Raw genomic sequence first — 26,783 nt, 5'->3', positions numbered from 1 at the left:
CGGTCACTGAAAAAAGGATTGGAAGTCAAAGGCTACCTGGGTTAACTTTTAAGTCACAGGTAATACAATTTGATGAAAAGTGAGATGGGCAAAAATTTCCCTTTTAGTATGGATAAACTCTTCAGGAGCAAATACATGCCTATCAGCCAGTTATTTGCTTTCAATCACTGAAAACAACCTTCCTTCCTTCTCTCCCTACCCCTCTCCTTCTTTCCCCCCTCCTCCCTCCCTCCCTGTCTTTCTTTCTTTCCCTCCCTCCCTCCCCCCTCTCCTTCCTCCCCTCCTTCCTCCCCTCTCTCTCCTCCCTCTCCTGTCTTCCTTCCTTCCCTCCCTCTACCCCTCCCTCTCCTCCTTTCTTTCCTTCCCTCCCTCCCTCCCCCCTCTCCTTCCTTCCCTCCCTCCTTCCCTCTCTCTCCTCCCTCTCCTTTCTTCCTTCCTTCCCTCCCTCTACCCCTCCCTCTCCTTCTTTCTTTCCTTCCCTCCCTCCCTCCCCCCTCTCCTTCCTTCCCTCCCTCCTTCCCTCTCTCTCCTCCCTCTCCTTTCTTTCTTCCTTCCCTCCCTCTACCCTCCCTCTCCTTCTTTCTTTCCTTCCCTCCCTCCCCCCTCTCCTTCCTTCCCTCCCTCCTTCCCTCTCTCTCCTCCCTCTCCTTCCTTCCTTCCCTCCCTCTATCCCTCCCTCTCCTTCTTTCCTTCCCTCCCTCCTTCCCTCTCTCCCCGCCCTCTCATTCCTTCCTTCCCTCCCTACCCCTCTCCTTCTTTCACCCCTCCCTTTCCTTCTCCTTCTTTCTTTCCTTCCTTTCCTCCCCCTCTCCTTCCTTCCTTCCCTCCCTCTCCTTCTTTCCTTCCCTCCCTCCTTCCCTCTCTCCCCTCCCTCATTTCTTCCTTCCTTTTCTTCCTCCCTCCCTCTCCTTCTTTCCTTCCCTCCCTCTTTCCCTCTCCCCTCCCTCTCATTCCTTCCTTCCTTCTTTCCCTCCCTTCCTCCTCCCTCTTCTTCCTTCCTTCCTTCCCTCCCTCCCTCTCCTTCTTTCCTTCCTTCCTTCCCTCCCCCCCTAGAGGATATTACAAAATTAAATTTAGTTTAACCCAGTTAGTTTTTTTAGCAACCCCAGTTGGGGTGTGCCCCTCCTCTGGCAGGAGTGCCATCTCCATTCTCTGGTCCCCTGACTAACTTTGTTTTTTTCTCTTTCCAGGCAATATCTGGTTTTGGTGCCTTTCGTTGTCCCCACGGAAACCTCCAGGAAGGTCTGTGTCCAGCTGAGCCACCTGAATGAGTCTGTGACCCTGAGCATCACCCTGGAATACGGCTCGCAGAACAGGAGCCTCCTAAGGGAAGACGTCTCCAAGAAAGACCTGTTCCAGTGCACCGACTTCCAGGTGAGACCGCCTGGGCTCTCTTCGGAGGTCCATGTAGGGAGCAACAGCAAAAGGATAAGCACATTTATAAACATGGCCTGGATATACTTTGATGGCACAGTGGAAGATGAAGGTTTTTCCATTATGGTTTCATGGCGTTACTATGATTGTGCTACTGCATTAATAGCAACAATTCAACAATATGTAGAGCAGTCAAGCCAGCAATAAGAGATTTAATGTTTCTTTGGATCTTTGGCAACTTATTCACTGAGTTGTGTGAATAGAGCTCTTCTCTTCACCTCCTTTCTCTTCTCTTCTCTTCTCTTCTCTTCTCTTCTCTTCTCTTCTCTTCACCGCCTTTCTCTTCTCTTCGCCTTCTTCTTTCTCTTCTCTTCACCTTCTTCTTCCTCTTCTCTTCACCTCCTTTCTCTTCTCTTTGCCTTCTTTCTCTTCTTGTCATCTCCTTTCTCTTCTCTTCACCTTCTCCTTTCTCTTCTCTTCACCTTCTCCTTTCTCTTTTTGTCACCTCCTTTCTCTTCTCTTCACCTTCTCCTTAATCTTCTCTTCTCTTCGCCTTCTTCTTTCTCTTCTCTTCATCTCCTTTCTCTTCTCTTCGCCTTCTTTCTCTTCTCTTCACCTCCTTTCTCCTCTCTTCTCTTCTCTTCACCTTCTCCTTTCTCTTCTCTTCATCTCCTTTCTCTTTTCTTCGCCTTCTCCTTTCTCTTCTCTTCACCTCCTTTCTCTTCTCTTTGCCTTCTTTCTCTTCTCGTCACCTCCTTTCTCTTCTCTTTGCCTTCTCCTTTCTCTTCTCTTCACCTCCTTTCTCTTCTCTTCTCTTCACCTTCTCCTTTCTCTTCTCTTCACCTTCTCCTTTCTCTTCTTGTCACCTCCTTTCTCTTCTCTTCACCTTCTCCTTAATCTTCTCTTCTCTTCGCCTTCTTCTTTCTCTTCTCTTCATCTCCTTTCTCTTCTCTTCGCCTTCTTTCTCTTCTCTTCACCTCCTTTCTCCTCTCTTCTCTTCTCTTCTCTTCTCTTCACCTTCTCCTTTCTCTTCTCTTCATCTCCTTTCTCTTTTCTTCGCCTTCTCCTTTCTCTTCTCTTCACCTCCTTTCTCTTCTCTTTGCCTTCTTTCTCTTCTCGTCACCTCCTTTCTCTTCTCTTTGCCTTCTCCTTTCTCTTCTCTTCACCTCCTTTCTCTTTTCTTCTCTTCACCTTCTCCTTTCTCTTCTCTTCACCTTCTCCTTTCTCTTCTCTTCACCTCCTTTCTCTTCTCTTCACCTTCTCCTTTCTCTTCTCTTCACCTTTCTCTTCTCTTTGCCTTCTTTCTCTTCTCGTCACCTCCTTTCTCTTCTCTTTGCCTTCTCCTTTCTCTTCTCTTCACCTCCTTTCTCTTCTCTTCACCTTCTCCTTAATCTTCTCTTCTCCTTTCTCTTCTCGTCACCTCCTTTCTCTTCTCTTTGCCTTCTTTCTCTTCTCGTCACCTCCTTTCTCTTCACCTCCTTTCTCTTCTCTTCTCTTCTCTTCTCTTCGCCTTCTCCTTTCTCTTCTCTTTGCCTCCTTTCTCTTCTCTTCTCTTCACCTTCTTCTTTCTCTTCTTTTCTCTTCACCTTCTACTCTCTTCCCCTTCCCTGCCTCCCCTCCCCTCTTCTACTTTGCCTTCTCCTCATCTCCCCTCCCTTCCCCTCTCCTCTCCCCTCCTACTTTGTCTTTTCCTCTCTCTCTTCCCCTCCTCTCCTCTGCCTTTGCCTTGGCCAATCAACAGCCACTGTACTCATCTCTAGAAAAACTGACGTGCCTGCTTTCTCCCTTCTCCAGCTCCCCAAATGGGAAAGGTCCTTCAACACCCACATAGCGCTTTTCACAGTGGAGGTGACAGGAGCAACCCTGAGGTTCTTAGATCGGAAGAGAGTCTACATCGACAATCAGGAGAGCCTCCTCTTTGTTCAGACCGACAAACCCATCTACAAGCCAGGACAGAAAAGTAAGAGCTCCGGAAAGGGAATAGCTCTATGCCAATTGTATGTGATCTCAGTTCAAGATGTTGTGCCTCTTGGGTATCTAACAAGGGTCCCATTTTTAGCTGGGATGGGGGTATGTAAACCCATAAGCCCCATATGGTCCCACATGGTCCCATGTTCCTGGCCTTGACGGCCCTTTTTAAATGTACCTCGCGGCCAAATTTCAATCTTCATAAGCCCAAAAAGTTTATTTATATATTAAACGACTTAGCCCAGGGGTCAGCCACCTGCAGCTCTGGGGCCGCATGTGGCTCTGGAGCCGCATGTGGCTCTTTCATCCCTCTGCTGTGACTCCCTGTTGCCGGTCAGCACCACAGTTGTTAGGGCTTTTGGTTAGGACAGGTAGAGGAAAAAGGATGCCATTCTAGGAGGAGACTCTATGATGAGGGAGACTCTATGATGGGGGAACTGGATTGATCGGCTCCAGAATTGAACGGGGGGCTTCCGCTTTGTGGCTCTTTGAATGTTTAAGGTTGCTGACTCCTGACTTAGCCTGTCATAACTGAGTCACAACTGAAACAGCCAATAAGCCCAAGCAAATAAATAACTGGATGGATGGATGGATGGATTGAAAGCTGCCGAAGTTGAAAAATGCTGCCTTTGATCAACAGTTGATTTTTTTTTTAAATTGTGGGCCTTCAATCATTAAAATAATGTTAAGCAGGATTCATAGTTTAAAAAAAAAACAATTCATGCAGCAGTAATACAAAACATTTTCCTGCTTATTTACCCTCTGAGTTTGGAAAATAAAAATAATACGACAATAATTTATTAAAGTTGTATGCTGCCCAACGCTAAATGTCTCTGGGCAGCTCACACCTATTTCGTTTAATTTAGGACTTACACAAGAGAGCGAGATTAAATTTGTGGCACTGATTTTGAACAAATCTGGCTGGCGAGGTGCAAAGCAGTGGATTTGGGGAAGACCTCTTGTCTTGTGGAGGAAGGATGGCATAAAAATATAACATGATTCAATATAATACTTTTTAGGTCTATGGAGATTCTCAATCATCCAAATCATGGTTTGTCGCAAAGATGCTTTTTCCAAAAATGTGGCATTGAAAAATTTTAGCAAACGTTTCTTTGCCCGGTTGCTGGGTGGGCGTGGTCATGCGGGCAGGACCTAGTCGGCTTTTTGCACCACGGTGGCGGTGGTGTGGGTGTTTCCGTCCTCCCCAGGCTCCAGAGGCTTTCCTTGAGTCTCCAGGAGGGTGAAAATGGCTCCCCCAGGCTCTGGAGGTCCTGCGGAAGCTGGAAATGGGCCAACTTCCGGTACTTCCGGTAGGCCAATTTTTTGCCCTCCCAGAGTCTCCATGCGGGCCCTGCACTTAACTGGCATGATGAACGGGGTGGGTGGAGACTCCTGGGAGGGGAGGGGCTGGGTGGGCGGGGTCAGCTGGTCCTTGTAAAACCGGTTTGGAAATTAAAATTGACATCCAATTTGCCTGAACCGGTCCGTACTGGCTGAATCGTACTCCTGCAGCTAAGGCTTCCTTGGTTGTTTTTTTTCCCTTTGAAAACTTTTCGCTTCTCATCCAAGAAGCTTCTTCCGTTCTGAAGATCTCTTATCCCTCTTAAAATAGTTTTCTTCTTGCTTTCTCAGTTCTGTTTCGTTGTGTCTCTCTGAATAAGGAATTCATTCCGGTAAATGAGAAGGTAGGTTCCACCATGCAGTAAATTTTTCAAGATAGTTTGTTCAGGTCATGAGAACATCCGGGGATTATGTAAATGGAGGCAATTCCCTTGAAAGTTTGTTAATCGGTAACTTCTGTGTTAAAGTTCTGTTTATCCACTGGGGCCTCGGAAGCAGAATCCAAGGAAGGGTATCTCCAGTGAAACTGGGTCTTTGAATCATTTGGGGCAAACAGTGGTAGATATGGTCTATCTCAGCCACCCTACTCAGATTCCTTCCAGATGAGTTGGGACTATATTTCCCAGGACATCCAAACTCTATTTTATTGTAGGATTATAATTCTGGGATTTTGAAAAGTAGCACATTTGAGGGCACTTCCACTTAGGTCAGGGGTAAGGAACTGTGGCCCTAGGACCTGTGGACTTCAACTCCCAGAATTCCTGAGCCAGCATGGGAAACGACGGCCCCTTTCTGACTTGTGGACTTCCACTCCCAGAATTCCTGAGCCAGCATGGGGAACGACGGCCCCTTTCTGACTTGTGGACTTCAACTCCCAGAATTCCTGAGCCAGCATGGGAAACGACGGCCCCTTTCTGACTTGTGGACTTCCACTCCCAGAATTCCTGAGCCAGCATGGGGAACGACGGCCCCTTTCTGACTTGTGGACTTCAACTCCCAGAATTCCTGAGGCAGCATGGGGAACGACGGCCCCTTTCTGACTTGTGGACTTCAACTCCCAGAATTCCTGAGCCAACATGGGGAACGGCGGCCCCTTTCTGACTTGTGGACTTCAACTCCCAGAATTCCTGAGCCAACATGGGGAACAAAGGCCCCTTTCTGACTTGTGGACTTCCACTCCCAGAATTCCTGAGCCAGCATGGGGAACGACGGCCCCTTTCTGACTTGTGGACTTCAACTCCCAGAATTCCTGAGGCAGCATGGGGAACGACGGCCCCTTTCTGACTTGTGGACTTCAACTCCCAGAATTCCTGAGGCAGCATGGGGAACGATGGCCCCTTTCTGACTTGTGGACTTCAACTCCCAGCATTCCTGAGCCAGCATGGGGAACGATGGCCCCTTTCTGACTTGTGGACTTCAACTCCCAGAATTCCTGAGCCAACATGGGGAACGACGGCCCCTTTCTGACTTGTGGACTTCAACTCCCAGCATTCCTGAGCCAGCATGGGGAACAATGGCCCCTTTCTGACTTCTAGGACCTCAACTCCCAGAATTGCGACTGGGTGATTGAAGCCTCACTCCTTTTCATGTGTGCCAATGATGCACGTGGAAAAAGGGCAGTATGTCCATCGCGCAATCACAACTACACAACTTTGATTTTTCCAATCCCCGCCCACCCTGTGAATGCAGGCAGAGCAACCTGTTTGCAGATGAAAGCTCCTTTCTTGCAGGTTCTAAAGGAGACCTCCTATCCCGGATGGTCCTCGTGGAGCATGTCTAGATAACCAATATTTCTTCAGATATTTCCAAAGGTGGGGGGGGGGATGAGATTGTGTCACTGGATGCACCCATCTGTGGTTGGGGAGAGAAAGGATCCATGCATTGTCCCTTATGGACCCCGTATGTCTATCCCCAAGATTTTGCTTAGTAGCCATGGACGCAATCTTCTTGGTGGTGTGAGATCAGGTCACCGAGAAGTTAAGGAAGGGGCCAGGATTTGTCTTCAAATAAGCTCTAACACAGAGTTTTCAGACCTTGTCGATAGTGGTGGGATGCAACCGGTTTAACAACCAGTTCAGTGAGCACTTCGTGTGTGTGGGCAGCATTCAAAAAACAACCTTTTTAAGCTTCAAAACCTATCTTCTACCTCAGTGCCTGTGAGTAAAACAGCTGGCGCTTGGCAATCTGATGTGCCACACGAATCAGTTGAGCTAAAAACCAGTGAAATATAGGACAGGAAAGCGCAGAGGCAGGTGGGTGGGACCAATTGCTCACCGGAACTACCAGTTTGCCCAAACTGGTCTGAACCGGCTGAATCCCACCCCTGCTTGTAGACTTCAATTCCCAGGATGCATAGCCACGGCCATGCTGGCTGAAGAATTCTGGGAATTGAAGTTCACTCAGCTTGAACTTCAACGATATGCAAATCAGCGTCGCGATTTACTTAAGTGTGGCCAGGTTGAAAAATTCCACTCCAATTCATTCTTGTTTCTGATTTTGTTTTAAATGTGTTTCCTTCCACAGGTCCCCTTGATCTACATCGAGGTAAGTAACGAAGTCTTCTTCCCCCGTAATTGTTCAGAGATTAATCAATAACAGGACCCTCCAGCCAGGTCACGTTTCCAATGACCTGAAGTTTAATTTCCTTATCGTTCAGGCGGGGTCATTAAGGTCACGATGATGCCCTCACCTGTGCAAATGAAGCCCCGTCCCCTTTTCCTGTGCTTTATTTGCAGAAATCAATAAACTACCACTGTGTTGTAAGAGGAGAAATAAAATGAGGATAACACTCTCTAGTAGCCTATATAGCCGGGATGGCGAACCTATGACACGCATGCCACAGGTGTCACTTAGAGCCATTTGTCAGAGCACGTGAGGCGTTGCCCTGTCAGCTGACTTCAGCCTTTTTTTGAGGCCATTTTTCGCTCTCCACAGGCTCCACAGGCTTTATAGGAGCCTGAGGAGGGCGAAAACAGCCTTCCCCACCCCCCCGGGAGCCCTTCGCAGGCTTCAGGAGCTTCCAGAGCACAAAAAAAACGGCCCTGCAGGCAAACTGGAAGTTCGGGAACGGACTTTGAGCTTGCTCTTCCGGTTTGCTTGTAGGGTCATATTTCACCCTCCAGAGCCTTCAGGGAAGCCACCTGAAGGCCCCTGAAGGCTCCGGAGGGCTAAAACCGGCCCTACGAGCAAACCGGAAGTTTGTTCCTGAATCCTGAAGGCTTCCGGGGTGTGTGTGGGGGGGAGGCTGTTTTCGCCCTCCCCAGGCTCCTATAAAGTCTTTGGAGCCTGGGGCGGGCAAAAAAAGCATTCCAAAAATGGGGGGGAGGTGGAATGCTGGTCATGCGCGCATGCATGCTGGGGTTGTATGCATTGCATTATGGGTCTGGCATGCCCATGCACGACCCCCCTGCGCTCCCCCCGCTTTTGGTTCGCCATCACTGCTATATAGGAATAACAATAACCCTTCGATTTATATACCGCTTCATAGTGCTTTAAGGTTTATAGAGTCAACAGATTGTCCCCAACAATCTGGGCCCTCATTTTACCCACATCGGAAAGATGGAAGGCTGAGTTAACCTTAAGCTGGTCAGGATCGAACTGCTGGCAGTTGGCAGAATTAGCCTGCAATGCTGCATTCTAACTACTGTGCCACCATGGCTCTTATTTATAAGCAGCAATTAGATTCCTGTCCAGGAGTTTCCCAACCCATGGCAATTTTAATATGCATGGACTCTAACTCACAGAATTCCCTAAGCCAGCATGGAGGAATTCAAGGGGGGTGGGGTGAAAACCATGCATCTTAAAGTTGCCACATTGTTCTTGTCGCTTCTTATTTAGCCTTTAGATCAACGTCTCTGTTTGCCTTGCACCCTAAGGTGGTGGGGAGGCAACCAATTTGGTGCAGGATTAAAACGAACGCATGCAAATTTCTTCAAAGCACTTGAGGGCAGGACAAGAAGTGACAGAGAGAAGCTGATCAAAGAGAGATCGAACCTCCTGACCTTCCAATATTTGAGAGGCTGCCACAAAGCAGAGGAGGTCCAACACTGGAGGCTTTAAAAAAGACATTGGCAACCATTTGTCTAAAATGGTATATAGGGCTTCCTTCCTGAGTGGGTGTTGTACTAGAAGACCTCCAAGATCTCTTCTCTTCCCTTCCCTTCCCTTTTCTTCAGTGGGTGTTGAACTAGAAGACCTCCAAGATCTCTCTTCTCTTCCCTTCCCTTCTCTTCAGTGGGTGTTGTACTAGAAGACCTCCAAGATATCTCTTCTCTTCTGTTGAGTGGGTGTTGTACTAGAGGTCCTCCAAGATCTCTTCTTTTCCCTTCCCTTCCCTTTTCTTCAGTGGGTGTTGAACTAGAAGACCTCCAAGATCTCTCTTCTCTTCTCTTCCCTTCCCTTCTCTTCAGTGGGTGTTGTACTAGAAGACCTCCAAGATATCTCTTCTCTTCTGTTGAGTGGGTGTTGTACTAGAGGTCCTCCAAGATCTCTTCTCTTCTCTTGAGTGGGTGTTGAACTAGAAGACCTCCAAGTTCTCTCTTCTCTTTCCTTCTCTTCTCTTCTCTTCTCTTCTCTTCTCTTCTCTTCTCTTCTCTTCTCTTCTCTTCTCTTCTCTTCTCTTCTCTTCCCTTCCCTTCCCTTCCCTTTCCTTTTCTTCAGTGGGCATTGTACTAGAAGACCTCCAAGATCTCTCTTCTCTTCTTTTCTCTTCTCTTCTCTTGAGTGGGTGTTGTACTAGAAGTCCTCCAAGATCTATTCTCTTCCCGTCCCTTCTCTTCTCTTCTCTTCTCTTCTCTTCTCTTCTCTTCTCTTCTCTTCTCTTCTCTTCTCTTCTCTTCTCTTCCCTTCCCTTCCCTTCCCTTCCCTTCTGTTCAGTGGGTGTTGTACTAGAGGTTCTCCAATATCTCTTCTCTTTTTTTCTCTTTTCTTCTCTTTTCTTCTCTTCTCTTCTCTTGAGTGGGTGTTGTACTAGAAGTCCTCCGAGATCTCATCTCATCTCTTCTCTTCACCTCCTTTCTCTTCTCTTCTCTTCTCTTCTCTTCTCTTCTCTTCTCTTCTCTTCTCTTCTCTTCCCTTCCCTTCCCTTCCCTTCCCTTCTCTTCAGTGGGTGTTGAACTAGAAGACCTCCAAGATCTCTCTTCTCTTTCCTTTCCTTCCCTTCCCTTCTCTTCCCTTCCCTTCCCTTCTCTTCAGTGGGTGTTGAACTAGAAGACCTCCAAGATCTCTCTTCTCTTCTCTTGAGTGGGTGTTGTACTAGAAGTCCTCCAAGATCTCTTCTCTTCCCTTCCCTTCTCTTGAGTGGGTGTTGTACTAGATGTCCTCCAAGATCTCTTCTCTTCTATTGAATAGGTGTTGTACTAGAAGACCTACAAGGCCCTTCTTCTCTTCCTCTTCTCGCACTGGGTTGGACTAGAAGGCCACCAAGACCCCTTCCAACTCTGCTATTCTATATTCTGCAAGCTAAATTACCGGGGAAATCCTCCTAAGAATCCCATCAGTTCCCTTGCTAATCGTAATAGGTGGGAAGGGACTCTTGTTTTCATATTCCATCTGAGGTTCTAAACTATATTGAGGGAGAAACACCTTTGACAGATGGATTCTATAGAAATTCTATAGGAAAACGAGCGGCTGAATCCGCCTAAAACTGACCAGTTCTGTAAGCTGCTCTAAGGGGATTTGTCATTTTTGAAAGAGATATCACTCATTAACTTGGGGAAACTATGCTCAAATGCCAGTTTGTGGACAACTATGGCCTCTTTATGACCTGTGGACTTCAATTCCCATAATTCCTGAGCCAGCCATGCTCGGTCCACAGGGTTTTTAAAGGGATCCTAGTTTCCCACCCCTGCCCAAAGTTCATCTTTGTTTTATTGCAATCATCAAGCCACCAAGGCCTTGAACCGCTTGCAACAGACTCCCCAAATTGGATATTGTCCAAGGGGATTACAGTTCCATTTTCCTGGACTCTAATCTGCTCAGGGTGGATTCTTTAAAGGGAGAATGAAATTTGGAGAAGATTCGCTTGTGCCAGAGGTGGGGGAACGATGGGCCCTTTATGACTTGTGGACTTCAACTCCCAGAATTCCTGAGACGGCATGGGAAACAATGGCTCCTTTTATGACTTGTGGACTTCAACTCCCAGAATTCCTGAGACAGCATGGGAAACAATAGCTCCTTTTATGACTTGTGGACTTCAACTCCCAGAATTCCTGAGGCAGCATGGCTATCTGAGGAATTCTGGGAGTTGAGGTCCACAAGTCTCAAAAGGGCCAACGTTCCTAGCTTATGCATTCTGATGAACCAAAAGGCTCTAGGATTCTGAAGGAGACAATCTCTTTTTCTTTTGTTCAGTCATGTCCGATTCTTGGACTGTACAAATCTGGCAGTTTTCTTGGCAAGGCTTTTCAGAAATGGTTTGCCATTGCCTCCTTCCTGGGCTGACTAGAACTCAGAGTTCTCCCCATTTCTAGCCTTATATTTTAAACACTACTTCACTGGCTCACTTATTATCTCCTAGAAGTAGTCTTTGATTTAGAACAATTTATTTAGCGACCATTCAAAAAGAGACTTATGCCCGGGGAGGGTTGCTACCGGTTTTACGACCATTTTGCAATGTGCGTGCAATGCGCACTGTTCAATGTACATTGTTCTTCGCGCATGCGCAGAACAATTTACAGTGAACTGTGCACCCACAGACACTAAAAAACAAAATGGCAGCAGCCCAGTGGCAGCGAGAGAACTGGTTCAGGGGTGTGGCAGGCTTGGGTCGCTGCCGGTTCTGTGAACCAGGCCTGAATTCCACTACCAGTTCAGCCGAACTGGGCCGAACTGGGAGCAAGCCACCTCTGGACTTATGATTGTGTTTTATACATATGACCATTTGAGGGAGATAGGCAGTTTCGAAATGTGAAATATAAATAAATAAAGTATCCACGCATATGCATGGATAAGTTGACCCACAAATTTGATTAAATACAGGTAGTCCTCGACTTACAGCAGTTCATTTAGTGACTGTTTGCAGTTACAACGGCGCTGGAGAAAGTGACTTATGATTGTTTTTCATACTTACGACCATTCCCTTGGTCACGTGATCCAAAATCAGACACCTTGCAACTCTCATATTTGTGACGGTTACAGTGTCCCTGGGTCATGTCCCTGGGTCCCTTTTTGCGACCTTCTGAGAAGCAAAGTCAATGGGGAAGACAGATTCACTTAATAACCGTGTTACTGACAACTTCGGCAGTGATTCACTTAAGGACGGTGGCAAGAAAGGGGGTAAAATGGAGCAGAACGAAAATTGATCCAATTGGAAAAAATATGCCGACTGAATCAGTTCTGTGAGTTGAGATGAAATTACAATCAACGCTCCCACTTTATTTTGTAATGCAGTAATATAAAAATCCAAACACTGCATGTCTATTGACGTACATAGTAGAAGAAGGTGCATATCCCAAATATGTATGCATTCATAAAAATAAGAGAGTGGAATAGAATAGGAATAGAATAGAATCAACAGAGTTGGAAGGAACCTTGGAGATCTTCTAATCCAACCCCCTGCTTAGGCAGTAAACCCTACACCACTTCAGACAGATGGCTATCCAACATCTTCTTAAAAACTTCCAGTGTTGGAGCATTCACAACTTCTGGAGGCAAGCTGTTCCACTGATCAATTATTCTGTCAGGAAATTTCTCCTCAGTTCTAAGTTGCTTCTCTCCTTGATTAGTTTCCACCCATTGCTTCTTGTTCTGCCCTCAGGTGCTTTGGAGAATAGCTTGATTCCCTCTTCTTTGTGGCAATCCCTGAGATATTGGAACATTGCTATCATGTCACTCCTAGTCATTCTTTTCATACCCAATTCCAGCAACCATTCTTCATATGTTTTAGCCTCCTGTCCCCTAATCATCTTCGTTGCTATTCTCTGCACTCTTTCTAGCCTAGTGTCAAACATCTTTTTTTACATTGTGGGGATGTAATAGGTTTGCCAGACGTACAATTCAGAGGCTCGAATTGTAATTTGAATTTGAAAATGACAAAGAAAGAAGTTGAAACGTATTTAAGATTGTAGAAACTCATCCAAGCCAAACGATTGGGATGTCATAAGCAAAAGGTGTGCATTGGCTCACAGAAATGAGATTTTAGGCTAGTCGCCAAATTTTTTAGTCAGCTTTTCATTGACTAAATTGTTTGAAATGATTTCTGCAATATTTGATCCGCTGCTGTCTGACGTATCCGGCGTGCCCTATTTTAACTGACTGCTGGTATCTCAGATAACTTATCTATGGCTATCTTGAGCAAAGAGATTTTTTGATGCTGAGAACAAACAGAAAAGCAAAATGGCATTAAATATTAACCGTAGAAATCACATTGAACAGAGTCACTCGGCGGTAAATTCTCTGTCACTAAGTCGTGGACATAGATGGCCAAAAGGCCAAATTTAACACTTGGGGGCATAGAGGACCAGCTGTCTGCAAGGAGCATCAATCTTTCCATTCCCCACTATCCTGTCAGAGCTGAAGAAGCTTCTTGGATGAGAAGCGAAACGTCTTCAAAAAGAAAAAAAAACAAGGAAGTCCAGTTGCCTCCTGAAAAAGCACCTCTGAAACCATCACGGTCATGTTCTACCATCAGCTATCCATGACTGTGAGGTGCACTAATTGAGGACGATGGGTTTTGTAGTCCAGAATATTGGAAGGGGCAATCAGAGAGGGAAAAATCTGATTTACCTTATTTGTTCTGGGGTCAGCTGTTCCTGCCATAAGTTTTGAAAGAGGAGGAGTATTCCACTTTAAGTGAATACAACAGTACACAGAGCTAACAATACAGTTATATTCAGAAGGAGAGCCATAGAAATTGAAGGGATCTTGGAGGTCATCAGATCCAGTCCTTTGCCAGAGCAGTTTTTTTGAGTTTGAACAAGCTTCACTCCAAGACAATGGGTCCTTTAAGGCTTGATTAAGAGAATAACAGAATTGGGGCCTTGGAGGTCTTCTAGTCCAACCCCTTGCTCAAGCAGGAAACCCTGTACCATTTCAGACAAATGGTTGTCCCATATGTTCTTAAAAACATCCAGTGTTGGGGCACATACAACCTCTGAAGGTGTTCTACTGATTATACAATACAATACAATAGTAGAGTTGGAAGGGACCTTGGAGGTCTTCTAGTCCAACCCCCTGCCTAGGCAGGAAACCCTATACCGTTTCAGACAAATGGCTATCCAACATCTTCTTAAAGACTTCCAGTGTTGGGGCATTCACAACTTCTGGAGGCAACTTCTGTTCCACTGATTAATTGTTCTAACTGTCAGGAAATTTCTCCTCAGTTCTAAGTTGCTTCTCTCCTTGATTAGTTTCCACCCATTGCTTCTTGTTCTGCCCTCGGGTGCCTTGGAGAATAGCTTGACTCCCTCTTCTTTGTGGCAACCCCTGAGATATTGGAACACTGCTATCATGTCTCCCCTGGTCCTTCTTTCCATTAAACTAACTTTGAATAAAACTTTGATTAACTTTGAACAAATGGGCAAAACGTTCTGCAGAAAGCAGAGCACCTAGAAAGGGTTACAGGTTTTGGATTGTTTGAAATGAACAACAGCAAAACTGCTCCCTTGTGTTTTGTGTCCCTGCTTTCTCTTCCTCGGGACTCGCAGGACCCCAATAGAAACCGGTTGTTCCAATGGAAAGATGTGGAACTGAAGGGGGGTCTGGTCCAGCTGGAATTCCCCCTGTCTTCCGAGCCCCGCTTAGGGAACTACAAAGTGGTGGTTCAGAAGGATTCTGAAAATAACATTCAACATCCCTTCACGGTGGACGAATACGGTAAGAGGAAGTCAATGTCTCGGCACCTGCTTGTCCACAACCAAATGAGATGGAAGGGTGGTTGTTAGGTTGTACCTTTTACTGCACTGATTTTGGGGGAAAGACATTATTGTAAATGATGGACAGGTTAGGAGGGAGAAACTGAGCTGTTTACTTAGTTCAGGGGTCTCCAAACTTGGTAACTTTAGATTTGTGGACTTTAATGCTCAGAATTCCCCAGCCAGGCTCCCTCCCTCCCTCCCTCCCTCCCCCCAAATCTCATTGCTGAAAGTAATTCCTTCCTTCTTTCCCTTCTTCCCTCCCTCCTTCCTTCTTTCCTTCCCAAAACGCATTGCTGAAACTCCTTCCATCCATCCTTCCTTCCCTCCCAAAACTCATTGTTGAAACTAATTCCTTCCTTCCTTCTTTCCTTCCTTCCTTCTTTCCTTCCTTCCTTCTTTCCTCCCTCCCTCCCCTCCCAAACTTCATTGCTGAAGCTCCTTCCATCCATCCTTCCTTCCTTCCCAAAACTCATTGTTGAAACTAATTCCTTCCTTCTTTCCTTCCTTCCTTCTTTCCTCCCTCCCCCCCTCCCAAACCTCATTGCTGAAACTCCCTCCCTCCATCCTTCCTTCCTTCCCAAAACTCATTGTTGAAACTAATTCCTTCCTTCCTTCTTTCCTTCCTTCCTTCTTTCCTTCCTTCCTTCTTTCCTTCCTTCCTTCTTTCCTTCTTTCCTTCTTTCCTTCTTTCCTCCCTCCCTCCCCTCCCAAACCTCATTGCTGAAACTCCTTCCATCCATCCTTCCTTCCTTCCCAAAACTCATTGTTGAAACTAATTCCTTCCTTCCTTCCTTCCTTCCTTCCTTCCTTCCTTCCTTCCTTCTTTCCTTCCTTCCTTCTTTCCTTCTTTCCTTCTTTCCTTCTTTCCTCCCTCCCTCCCCTCCCAAACCTCATTGCTGAAACTCCTTCCATCCATCCTTCCTTCCTTCCCAAAACTCATTGTTGAAACTAATTCCTTCTTTCCTTCCTTCCTTGCTTCCTTCTTTCCTCCCTCTCCCCCCTCCCAAACCTCATTGCTGAAACTCCTTCCATCCATCCTTCCTTCCTTCCCAAAACTCATTGTTGAAACTAATTCCTTCCTTCCTTCTTTCCTTCCTTCCTTCTTTCCTTCCTTCCTTCCTTCTTTCCTCCCTCCCTCCCCTCCCAAACTTCATTGCTGAAACTCCTTCCATCCATCCTTCCTTCCTTCCCAAAACTCATTGTTGAAACTAATTCCTTCCTTCCTTCCTTCCTTCTTTCCTTCCTTCCTTCTTTCCTCCCTCCCCCCCTCCCAAACCTCATTGCTGAAACTCCCTCCCTCCCTCCTTCCTTCCTTCCTTCCCAAAACTCATTGTTGAAACTAATTCCTTCCTTCCTTCCTTCTTTCCTTCCTTCCTTCTTTCCTTCCTTCCTTCTTTCCTTCTTTCCTCCCTCCCTCCCCTCTCAAACCTCATTGCTGAAACTCCTTCAATCCATCCTTCCTTCCTTCCCAAAACTCATTGTTGAAACTAATTCCTTCCTTCCTTCCTTCCTTCTTTCCTTCCTTCCTTCTTTCCTTCCTTCCTTCTTTCCTTCCTTCCTTCCTTCTTTCCTCCCTCCCTCCCCTCCCAAACCTCATTGCTGAAACTCCCTCCATCCATCCTTCCTTCCCTCCCAAAACTCATTGTTGAAACTAATTCCTTCCTTCCTTCTTTCCTTCTTTCCTTCTTTCCTTCTTTCCTTCTTTCCTCCCTCCCTCCCCTCCCAAACCTCATTGCTGAAACTCCTTCCATCCATCCTTCCTTCCTTCCCAAAACTCATTGTTGAAACTAATTCCTTCCTTCCTTCTTTCCTTCCTCCCTTCTTTCCTCCCTCCCTCCCCTCCCAAACCTCATTGCTGAAACTCCTCCCTCCCTCCCTCCCTTTTTTACTTTAGCTGCCCATCTCAATCAATGACTCTGGACATCTTACAATCCCAAAATTAAGTTGCATCTTTGCTCCACGGCTGCGGGAAGGAGGGCGCAATGAAGCAGAGTGTATTCTGGTTCCCCCCCCCACCTCTTTTCTTCCTTTTTAAAAATTCTGACTTTATCTTGGCCCTCCATTCTTCCTTTTAGTGTTGCCCAAGTTTGAAGTTACCGTCAAGTCCACTCCAACCATAACAATTCTGGACAAGGAACTAGAAGTCACCGCCTGCGGCAAGTAAGTGACAACCATCTGGCTTTCTTTTTTTCTTCTTCAAAGCTAGGATTTTTTTCTTCTTCTCCTGACAGACATTCTCCACTTTGGCCATTGCCTGACCTCTGTCTCCTTCTGTGCCAGCCGGGGTCATGTGACCACGTATTATAATGTTAATTTGGTAGAAACTAGTATTTATTTCTGGCTTCCAGCAAAAAAAAAAAAGCCAATTGAAGACAATCGATTCATTTAATGACCGCCATAAAAAAAGACATAACATTCCAGGCTCAGTTGTAGTCGTAAATGAAGGACTACATGTCATAACATTTTATGGGTATAGTTTTAGTTTCTAAAAATGCCACTGATGTTTTCATTTTCCTACCTTGTTTCCCCGAAAATATGACATGCCCCGAAAATAAGGCCAGGCCATATTTTTCAGGTGGGGAAAAATAAAAGCCCTCCCCTGAAAATAAGCCCCTTGGACAACCCCGCCTTCCAGCCAGGCAGAGCGCCACTCACCAACCTAGTGGTATCCCGAAAGCGCCAAGCCGTGGGAGCCAGGAGGTCCCCAAAGGCGCTCTTGTTGCTTGGCGCTTCGGAATACCGCTAGGTCGGTGAGTGGCGCTCTGCCTGCCTGGAAAGGGAGGTTGCTCGGCGGCTGCTCCTGAGCGTGGTCACCTCATAGCTGCTGTGTTCGCCCCTGAGGCTCTTCGGGAGCCTGCTTGCAAGAGAGAAGCCGCCCAGCAACCCCAAAACAAGAAGCCCTCCCCTGATAATAAGGCCCAAGCCATATTTTGGGGGTCAAAAGAAAATAAGACCCTGTCTTATTTTTGGGGAAACACGGTACATATTTTTTACAAATTTTAGTAACATGGTTATGTTTTGAGATGCATTTTATCATATCTTCTGTTATATTGGCAGTCCTCGACTTACAAGAGTTTGTTTAGTGACCCTTCAAAGTTACCACGGAACTGAAAAAAGTGACTTACTGTATGACCATTTTTCACAGTTAAGGCCTCCGCGGCATCCTCAGAGTCAGGTGATCAAAATTCAGACACTTGACAATCGGCTCATATTTATGACGGTTGCAGTGTCCCGGGGTCATATGATCCCCCCATTGCGGCCTTCTGACAAGCAAACTCAATGGGGAAGTCAGATTCTCTTAACAACCGTGTGGCTACCTTAATACCTGCAGTGATTCACTCAACAACTGAGGCAAGGAAGATCGTAAAACGGGGCCAAACTCACTTAACAAATGTCTCACTCAACAACAGAGGTCATAAGTCGAGGACTACCTGTACTACGGTAGTAGTAATTAGTTCTCCTTTCGCCCCACCCTTTTGCTCCTTAGCCACCTCATTTTTTTTCTAATGTTCTGACTGTTTCTGGTCACAGGTACACCTATGGGAAGCCAGTTCCTGGTTTAGTCAGCCTCAGGGTTTGCCGGAGATATTCCTACTTCAGAAGCTCCTGTTACGGTGAAGAGTCCAAAGCCATCTGTGAGGAATTCAGTGGAGAGGTGAGTCCCAAAAGTTGAAGCAGAGACCCGTGACAGTGATGCTATTCAGTTCTATCCAGTTTGAGCGAACCAGTAGCAGTGGCGGCAGGAGGCTCCGCCCACCCGCTTGGATGGCATCACGTCCCGTTTTTGATACTCTGTGCCAGGGGTGGGTTCCTGCCAGTTCTAACCTCTTCTATAGAAGAGGTTCCACAAATCTACCGTGCCATTTAGAACCGGTTCCAGCTCCCTCCCTCCCCCCGCCCATCCACACATCATCAAGATGAAGAGCGAGAGGAGGAATTCTGGGAGTTGAAGTCCACAAGTCTTAAAGCTGTCAACTTTGAACACGCCTGGGGGTTTTTTCCTAAAGGGTTAGGGGTTCAAAGGTCTTGTAACTTGACAGCTTTAAGACTTGCGTGCTTCAATGCCAGAGTTCCTGAGCCAACATGACTAGAGGAGGAATTCTGGGAGTTGAAGTCCACAAGTCTTAAAGCTGCCAAGTTTGAACACCACTGGGTTTTTTTTTCCTAAAGGGTTAGGGGCGCAAGGGTCTTGTAACTTGACAGTTTTAAGACTTGTGTGTTTCAAATGCCAGAGTTCCTGAACCAACATGACTGGAGGAGGAATTCTGGGAGCTGAAGTCCACAAGTCTTAAAGCTGCCAAGTTTGAACACCCCTGGGTTTTTTTTTCTAAAGGGTTAGGTGTGCAAGGGTGTTGTAACTTGACAGCTTTAAGACTTGCGTGCTTCAAATGCCAGAGTTTCTGAGCCAACATTTTGGTTGCTAAGCAAGAGCGTTTTTTAAGTGAGTTTCACCACATTTTACAAGTTGGCCACGCCCACCCAGTCACATGACTGCCAAGCCACTCCCACTCAGTCACATGGCTGGCAAGCCACTCCCACAAAGCAGGCCACACCTACAGAAGAGATTCTAAAAAATTTTGAAACCCACCACTGCTCTGTGTATGTGCGGAAGGTCCTACGCATGCACGGAGGTGGCGCGCGCGCTCACATTTGCGAACCGGTAATGAAGGTAAATTTGATTTCACCATGACCAGGGCTTGTGAAGATTCCTCAACCACTGGAGTCGGCATGGAGTCCACACAATCAGGGAGAACATTTGTCTAAAGCAGTGGTTTCCCAACGTGGGGCCCACGCTCCATAGGGGGGCAATTTGATTTTTCATGGGGGCAATTAGAACCTTGTTTAAACCAAGTTAATGGCCTTTTAGGCTTCCCTCCATGTCAATAGAGTTCACTTTTTGAGTAAAATAAGAATTGCCGTATTTTGGGGACTATAAGACGCACCGGTGTATAAGATGCACCAGGATTTCGAAGAGGCAAGTAAGAAAAAAAAGTTTTTGCCTTCTCTCAGCCCCTAGCAGCCCTCTGCAGGCTTCAGCAGGGCCCCCCGTTTTTGCCTTGCCCCAGCCCTCCTGAAGCCTGCAGAGGGCTGCTGGGGGCTGAGGGAAGGCAAAAAAGGCTTCAATTTTTGTGAAAAAAGGCCCATTTTTCGCAAAAATTGGGGCCTTTTTGCCTTCCTCCAGCCCTGCTGAAGCCTGCAGGGTGCTGCTGCGGGCTGAGGGAAGGCAAAAACTTCTAGCTCTATTCTCATTCTGATTCTAAAAAAAAAAAGAATGTGGCCATACCTCCGTTCGCCTGGATGGTCAAAATGGCTTCTTCGCTATAATGAAGTTGGCCCCCCCAAGTTCTCTGTTGTTCTCCAGCAGCCTTTTAGTAAATCATCTGGGCCAAGTTGCATCTGGGACAAATGGTCCCTGCAGGAGACAGTATGAGAACAGATTTAACAGATTAACACAGTTGGGAGGGAGCTTATAGGTCACCTAGTCTAACCCCCCCGCTCAAGCAGGAGACCCTACACCATTTCTGACAAATGGCAGTCCAATCTTGAAAGCCTCCAGTGATGAAGCTCCCACAACTTCTGAAGGCAGCTTCTGTTCCACTGGTTGATTGTTTTCACTGTCAGAGAATTTCTCCTTATTTCTAGGTTGAATCTCTCCTTGGTCAGTTTCCATCCATTATTCCTTGTCTGGCCTTCAGGTGCTTTGGAAAATAGCTTGACCCCCTCACTCTCTGTGGCAGCCCCTCAAATATTGGAAGACTGCTATCATGTCTCCCCTGGTCCTTCTCTTCCCTAGACTAGCCATGTCCAGTTCCTGCAACTGTTCATCGTATGTTTTAGCCTCCAGTCCCCTCATCATCCTTGTTGCTCTTCTCTGCACTCTTAGACTCCACATCTTTTTAGAGTGTGGTGAACAAAACTGGATACAGTACTCTAGGTGTACTGTACTAGGGCTTTACTAGGGCTTTATAGCAGAGATGGGTTCCTTCAGGTTCGGCCGAATAGATAGTAAACTTGGCACCCTGGGTCGCTGGAACCGGCAGCGACCCAGGCCTGCCACGCCCCCGAACTGGTTCTCTTGGCGGTGCCATAGGCGTCGCCATCTTGTTTTTGGCTTCTGCACATGCACAATTTTTTTAGCACTGTGCATTGTGCGCATAGCATGCATCAAGCGTGCATGCAGGGCGCATCTCTGACCAAGCGGGCAGTAGCAGCAGCCGGACCCCGCCCCTGCTTTATAGAGTGGTATTAGTACCTCACTTGATCTTGATTGCATTCCTCTCCTAATGCAATTTAGGATGAGAAGGTTTACCCTAGGAAAATTCTTGAGGAACGCAGGAAGAATAAAGAGAATTAGCCACGGCAACTTGCTACTCTCTGATTTCCCTTGCAGGCGGACGTTCACGGCTGCTTCTCTCATGTGGTGGATCTGAAAATATTCCAGTTGAAGAGGAATGGATTTCAGATGGAGATCCGTGCGGAGGGCGTAATCACAGAAGAGGGGACGGGTAAGTTGTGTGAGAAAGGTGAAGGATAGCTTGGTTGGAGGTAGCGCAGCCTGCTTTGTACAGTGAGGCCTGCAGCTTCAATCTTCGACTTTTCCTCTAAATTCTGTATTTCTGAGACTATCTTTTGCAGACTTAAAACTTCTTTCTGCTGTTGAAATTGTGCCATTATCTCCAGCTAACAAACACTGCTGCTCTAGCTTAGAAGGTTTTAACAAGATTAAGCATAGATTCACAATAACGTTTCATTCTCACCTTTCTCTGGTTGAAGATCTACTTTTTTTCCCTTTTTTACAAACTTGGTGATTTTAAAATGAGCAGGTTTCAACTCCCAGAATTCCCCAGCTGGTCACCCAAAAGCTACATCATCTTAAAGTCACCAAGTTTGAAAAGTCACTTGCTAAGGATCGCCAGGGATTGGAAAGAATTTGGCCACAGAGCTTCTCTGGCCCAGAATTCAGGTCCAAATGTCTATTGTTAAGTCGGACAGTTGTTAAGTGAGTTTTGCCCCATTTCATGACCTTTCTTGCCGCCGTTGTTAAGTGAATCTGGCTTCCCATCAACTTTGCTGGTCAGAAGGTCGCAAAAGGGGATCACTGCAACCGTCCTAAATATGAACCAGTTGCCAAGAACACAAATTTTGATCACCTGACCATGAGGATGCTGCAATGGTCGTAAGTGTGAAAAAAGGTCATCAGTCACTTTTTTCTGTGTGATTGTAACTTTGAATAGTTACTAAACAAATATGGGCCACAGTGGCGCAGTGGTTAGAGTGCGGTACTGCAGGCTACTTCTGCTGACTGCCGGCTGACTGCAATTTGGCAGTTCGAATCCCACCAGGCTCAAGGTTGACTCAGCCTTCCATCCTTCCGAAGTTGGTAATATGGAGGGCCGAGATTGTTGGGAGGGGCAATAGGCTGACTCTGCAAACCACTTAGAGAGCGCTGTAAAGCACAGTGAAGCGGTATATAAGACTAAAAGCTATTGCTAATGCTATTTATAAGTTGACGTCCACTGGATGTCAAATGGCTGGACTAAACGATATAATTGTCTGAATGGTTAACAAGAAAACTTTGAATCTTTCTCTGAGACCCAATGAAATTGGCCCGATCAGCTGGCTGGGGAGTTTGGCTCGGGGTGTGTGTGTGTGTGTGTGTGTGTGTGTGTGTGTGTGTAAAAAAGACTAGCAAAGGGTGCTGTTGTATTGTGTTGTTCCTAAGCTTTACACATGTTGTTGGTTCCTTTTTGGCAGAGGTTATGCTGACAGGCTCAGGTACCACGCAGATAACTTCAACAATCAGCAGAGTTTCGTTTGTAAATGTGGACACTTACTACAAACCAGGACTTCCTTTCTCTGGGGAGGTAAGGCATTTCATTTAAACCGTGCATTGAATCAGTGGGTGAGTAGGACTGTCCAACTGTTCCTACTCTTGGGATGCAAGCAACCCACTCTTAAGCAACTGGACTTCCTTGTTTTTCTTCGAAGACGTGTCGCTTCTCATCCAAGAAGCTTCTTCAGCTCTGACTGGATGGTGGGGAGTGGAAGGATTTATGACTAGCTGTCTGCAAGGAATATAAATCCTTCCATTTCCCACCATCCAGTCCCGAGCTGAAGAAGCTTCTTGGATGAGAAGCGAAACCTCTTTAAAGAAAAACCTAAGAAAGTCCAGTTGCCTCCTGAAAAAGCCCCTTTGGTACTTAGATGAGTAATTCATCTTCCCCTCTGACCCAACTCCTGTTCACACAACTACCCTGACTTCAATCTAGCACAGCAATATTGCATGTTTCTAAGCCTGTGCTTGCTTTGTAAATTTAGATTAAGCTTACGGACGGCAGAGACAAGCCAATAGCCAACAAGACCGTTGAGGTTCAAATAACAGGAGTACAGAACAGTTCCTACTACAAGACTGATGCTGAGGGACGAGCCCACTTTTCCATAGATACTTCCGGATTCACAGACAGCTCTATACAACTCACTGTGAGTATTCTTAGTGATGGGGTTGTTAGCCATAAATCACAGCAAAGTTCTTCACCTGGTCGGTCCTTTACCAAATAGTATCTGAGGTGGAAGGTACTTTTTACTTACAATAAGAGTAGGGGTGGGCTTCAAAATTTTTAGCAAGGAGTTCTTTGCCCGGTTACTCCTGAACCACGGCGGAAGGGGGATTTTTTGCCCTCCTCAGGCTCCAGAGACTTTCCTCGAGCCTCTGGGAGGGTGAAAACAACCTCCTTAGGTTCCGGAGGCCCTCTGGAGGCCCGAAATGGACCCGTTTCTCACCTTCCCGAACTTCCAATAGGCCCATTTTTCACCTTCCCCAAGCCTCTGCGCGCGTCCTTCACTTACCTGCATTTAAAACAGGCCGCGTGGGGACTCCTGGGAGGGGAGGGGTGGGCGGGGCCAGCCAGGAGTGGGATTTGGGGGGGGTCTCCGAACTGTACCGAATCTTAGCTAGAGGTTCTCCCCCAAACCCCTGCGAACCCCCAGCAGCCCACCTCTGAATAAGAGGGGGGCGCAATGGCTCTGTGGTTGAAGACTTTGAGCTTGTCAGCTGGAAAGCTGGCAACCAGGGTTCAAGACCCGAGCGCTGAGTGACGGGATGAGCTCCTGTTCCTGTCTCCAACAAAATGCAAGTAGATCAATAGGTACCATTTTGGTGGAAGGTAACAACATTCCATGCACCTCGATATATAGTCACTTTGGCCACATGAGCGTAGAAATACCTTCAGATAACCCAGGCTCCCTCGGCTGAGAAATGGATCTGAACACTCTGCCCCCTAGAATTGGACACAATTAAACATTTACCTTTACCTATTTATAAAAAGATAAGTCTCCCACAGGTACAAGGTGAGAAGATTCTTAGAAATGGGAGAAATATGTTTGAACGATACGTATATAAAGTTAGCCAACATTACTTGAGTCATCAAGCATTTAAAGAGCATGCCCAGTACAATGTAACAGCTCACAACATGAATGAAGGTGATTATACTTGTCACAGGTTAATAGTTCATAAAGGTAATGGTAAAGGTTCCCCTCGCATATATGTGGTAGTCGTTCCCGACTTTAGGGGGCGGTGCTCATCTCCGTTTCAAAGCCGAAGAGCCAGCGCTGTCCGAAGACGTCTCCGTGGTCATGTGGCCGGCATGTCTAAATGCCGAAGGCGCCCAGAACGCTGTTACCTTCCCATCAAAGGTGGTTCCTATTTGTCTACTTGCATTTTTTTACATGCTTTCGAACGGCTAGGTTGGCAGAAGCTGGGACAAGTAACGGGAGCTCGCTCCATTATGCGGTACTAGGGATTCGAACCTCCGAAATGCCGACCTTTCTGATCGACAAGCTCAGCATCTTAGCCACTGAGCCACCACATCCCTCTGAGCCACCGCAACCCTGTTCTTTGTTACGTCTTCTCAACTATGGCTTTGTCTATACAGGGAGTCCTTGACTTACAACAGTTCATTTAGTGACTATTCAAAGTTATGGCGACACTGAAAAAAGTGACTTACGACCATTTTTCAAACCCGCGACCATTCTAGCATCCTCACGGTCATGTGATTTACATTTGGATGCTTGACAACTGACTCACATTTATGACGGTCGCAGTGTCCCCGGCGGAGGGGGGGGTTATAACGCGATCCCCTTTTGAGACCTTCTGACAAGGAAAATCAATGGGGAATCCAGATTCACTTAACGGCCGGGTTACTAATTTAAGAACTGCAATGATTCCCTTAAGAAATAGGGCAAGAAAAGTCCTAAAATGGGGTAAAACTCACTTAACAAATTTCTCACTTGGCAACATAAATTTTGGGCTCGGTTGTGGTCATAGGTTGAGGACTGCCTGTATTTGTCTTTAAGGCTTGGTCTTGTGCAGCTAGAATTAGTTCTCTCTCGTCAACTTTCCTGCTCTTAGCTATTGCCAGATACTGTTATTATCTGCTATACTGGCTATTTTTTAAAAAATGTATTGGCCATGTGATGCTTTGCCTTGCCATATCTCTTTTCTAGCCTTCATCTGGTCTTTCTTGAAGGCCAGTTTGGACTCTCCAATACCCAGAGAGCCTTCATGGTATGCTAGCTTCAGGGCATCGTCTTCACTGTCTTTCAGATATTCTCCCAGTGCCCTTTTTTCTTCAACTGTCCAGTGTAGATACAATACAATACAATAGCAGAGTTGGAAGGGACCTTGGAGGTCTTCTAGTCCAACCCCCTGCCTAGGCAGGAAACCCTATACCGTTTCAGACAGATGCCTATCCAACATCTTCTCAAAGACTTCCAGTGTTGGGGCATTCACAACTTCTGGAGGCAATTTCTGTTCCACTGATTAATTGTTCTAACTGTTAGGAAATTTCTCCTCAGTTCTAAGTTGCTTCTCTCCTTGATTAGTTTCCACCCATTGCTTCTTGTTCTACCCTCAGGTGCCTTGGAAAATAGTTGGACTCCCTCTTCTTTGTGGCAGCCCCTGAGATATTGGAACACTGCTATCATGTCTCCCCTAGTCCTTCTTTCTATTAAACTAGACATACCCAGTTCCTGCAACCGTTCTTCATATGTTTTAGTCTCCAGTCCCCTAATCCTCTTTGTTGCTCTTCTCTGCACTCTTTCTAGAGTCTCCACATCTTTTCTACATCGTGGCGACCAGAACTGAATGCAGTATTCCACGTGTGGCCTTACCAAGGCATTATAAAGTGGCATTAACACTTCACGCGATCTTGATTCTATCCCTCTGTTGATGCAGCCTAGAACTGTGTTGGCTTTTTTGGCAGCTGCTGCACACGGCTGGCTCATAATTTAAATGGTTGTCCACTAGGACTCCAAGATCCCTTTCACAGTTACTACTGTTGAGCAAGGTACCACCTATACTGTACCTGTGCATTTCGTTTTTGTTGCCTAAGTGTAGAACCTTACTCTTTTCACCATTGAATTTCATTTTATTAGATAGTGCCCAATGTTCAAGTTTGTCAAGATCCTTCTGTATCTTAAGCCTATCTTCTGGAGTGTTGGCTATTCCTGCCAGTTTGGTGTCATCTACAAATTTGATGAGTTCCCCATTTATCCCCTCATCCAAATCATTGATGAAGATGTTGAAGAGTACTGGGCCTAAAACAGAGCCTTGGGGTACTCCACTGCATACTTCCCTCCATGTAGATGCATTTCCATTCAGGACTACACATTGAGTGCGGTTGGTCAGGCAGTTACGAAGGTCAGCCAATTACGATGATGATGACAATTGGTTTCCTTCCTCTTCTTTGCCAGGCAACTTATGAAAAAGAAACTCACTGCTATGATTCGAACTGGGTCTCCCCTCAACACCAAACTGGCTACTTCTCAGCATCACGTTTCTATTCTCCAAGTCAAAGTTACCTCAAAATTCAACGGCTTCCTGGCACACTAAGCTGCGGGCAACATGCAGTCGTCCCGGTCCATTATGTTCTCAATTCAGAGGTCATAAAGGACAAACAAGTCGTCTTCCACTACTTGGTAAGTATGAACAAACTGGCCTTTATTTCACTCACAAAGGCCGAGGGAGGAAGAGGGAGGGAGTATCTGAGGAGTAAAGTTCAGCAAGGTGGTAGTATGGTACAAGAGAGATGTGGGGAAACATACTCTGGTGTTTTTTCCATAAAGGTTGATGGATCATGTAGGACAAGGATGGGGAATGATGGGCCTTTTATGACTTTTGGACTTCAACTCCCAGAATTCCTGAGCCATCCACTTCTGGCTCAGGAATTCTGGGAGTTGAAGTCCACA

The 26,783-nt window shown here is 46.4% G+C and overlaps 2 protein-coding genes across 2 annotated transcripts in view; one reads left to right on the top strand and one right to left on the bottom strand.

The window, feature by feature from the left end:
• LOC309397742 (uncharacterized protein) overlaps positions 1-26,783 on the bottom strand; it is a 295,216-nt gene that overhangs the window by 38,992 nt on the left and 229,441 nt on the right. The gene's annotated exons all lie outside the window — the stretch shown is intronic.
• LOC309397281 (alpha-2-macroglobulin-like) overlaps positions 1-26,783 on the top strand; it is a 90,333-nt gene that overhangs the window by 10,377 nt on the left and 53,173 nt on the right. Inside the window, exons 2-12 of the mRNA XM_081963152.1 lie at positions 1,191-1,374; positions 3,169-3,334; positions 4,975-5,027; positions 7,207-7,227; positions 14,328-14,496; positions 16,613-16,697; positions 18,069-18,192; positions 20,929-21,043; positions 22,293-22,402; positions 22,857-23,018; positions 26,289-26,513. Coding sequence (XP_081819278.1) covers positions 1,191-1,374; positions 3,169-3,334; positions 4,975-5,027; positions 7,207-7,227; positions 14,328-14,496; positions 16,613-16,697; positions 18,069-18,192; positions 20,929-21,043; positions 22,293-22,402; positions 22,857-23,018; positions 26,289-26,513 — 1,414 coding nt within the window. The remainder of the gene's footprint in view (positions 1-1,190; positions 1,375-3,168; positions 3,335-4,974; positions 5,028-7,206; positions 7,228-14,327; positions 14,497-16,612; positions 16,698-18,068; positions 18,193-20,928; positions 21,044-22,292; positions 22,403-22,856; positions 23,019-26,288; positions 26,514-26,783) is intronic.

Source organism: Natrix helvetica (assembly GCF_964273705.1).
Source record: "Natrix helvetica genome assembly, chromosome: 1".
Taxonomy (NCBI): Eukaryota; Metazoa; Chordata; class Lepidosauria; order Squamata; family Natricidae; genus Natrix; species Natrix helvetica.
The sequence above is the reverse complement of the archived record's forward strand: the minus strand, read 5'-3'. Positions and strand labels throughout refer to the sequence as shown.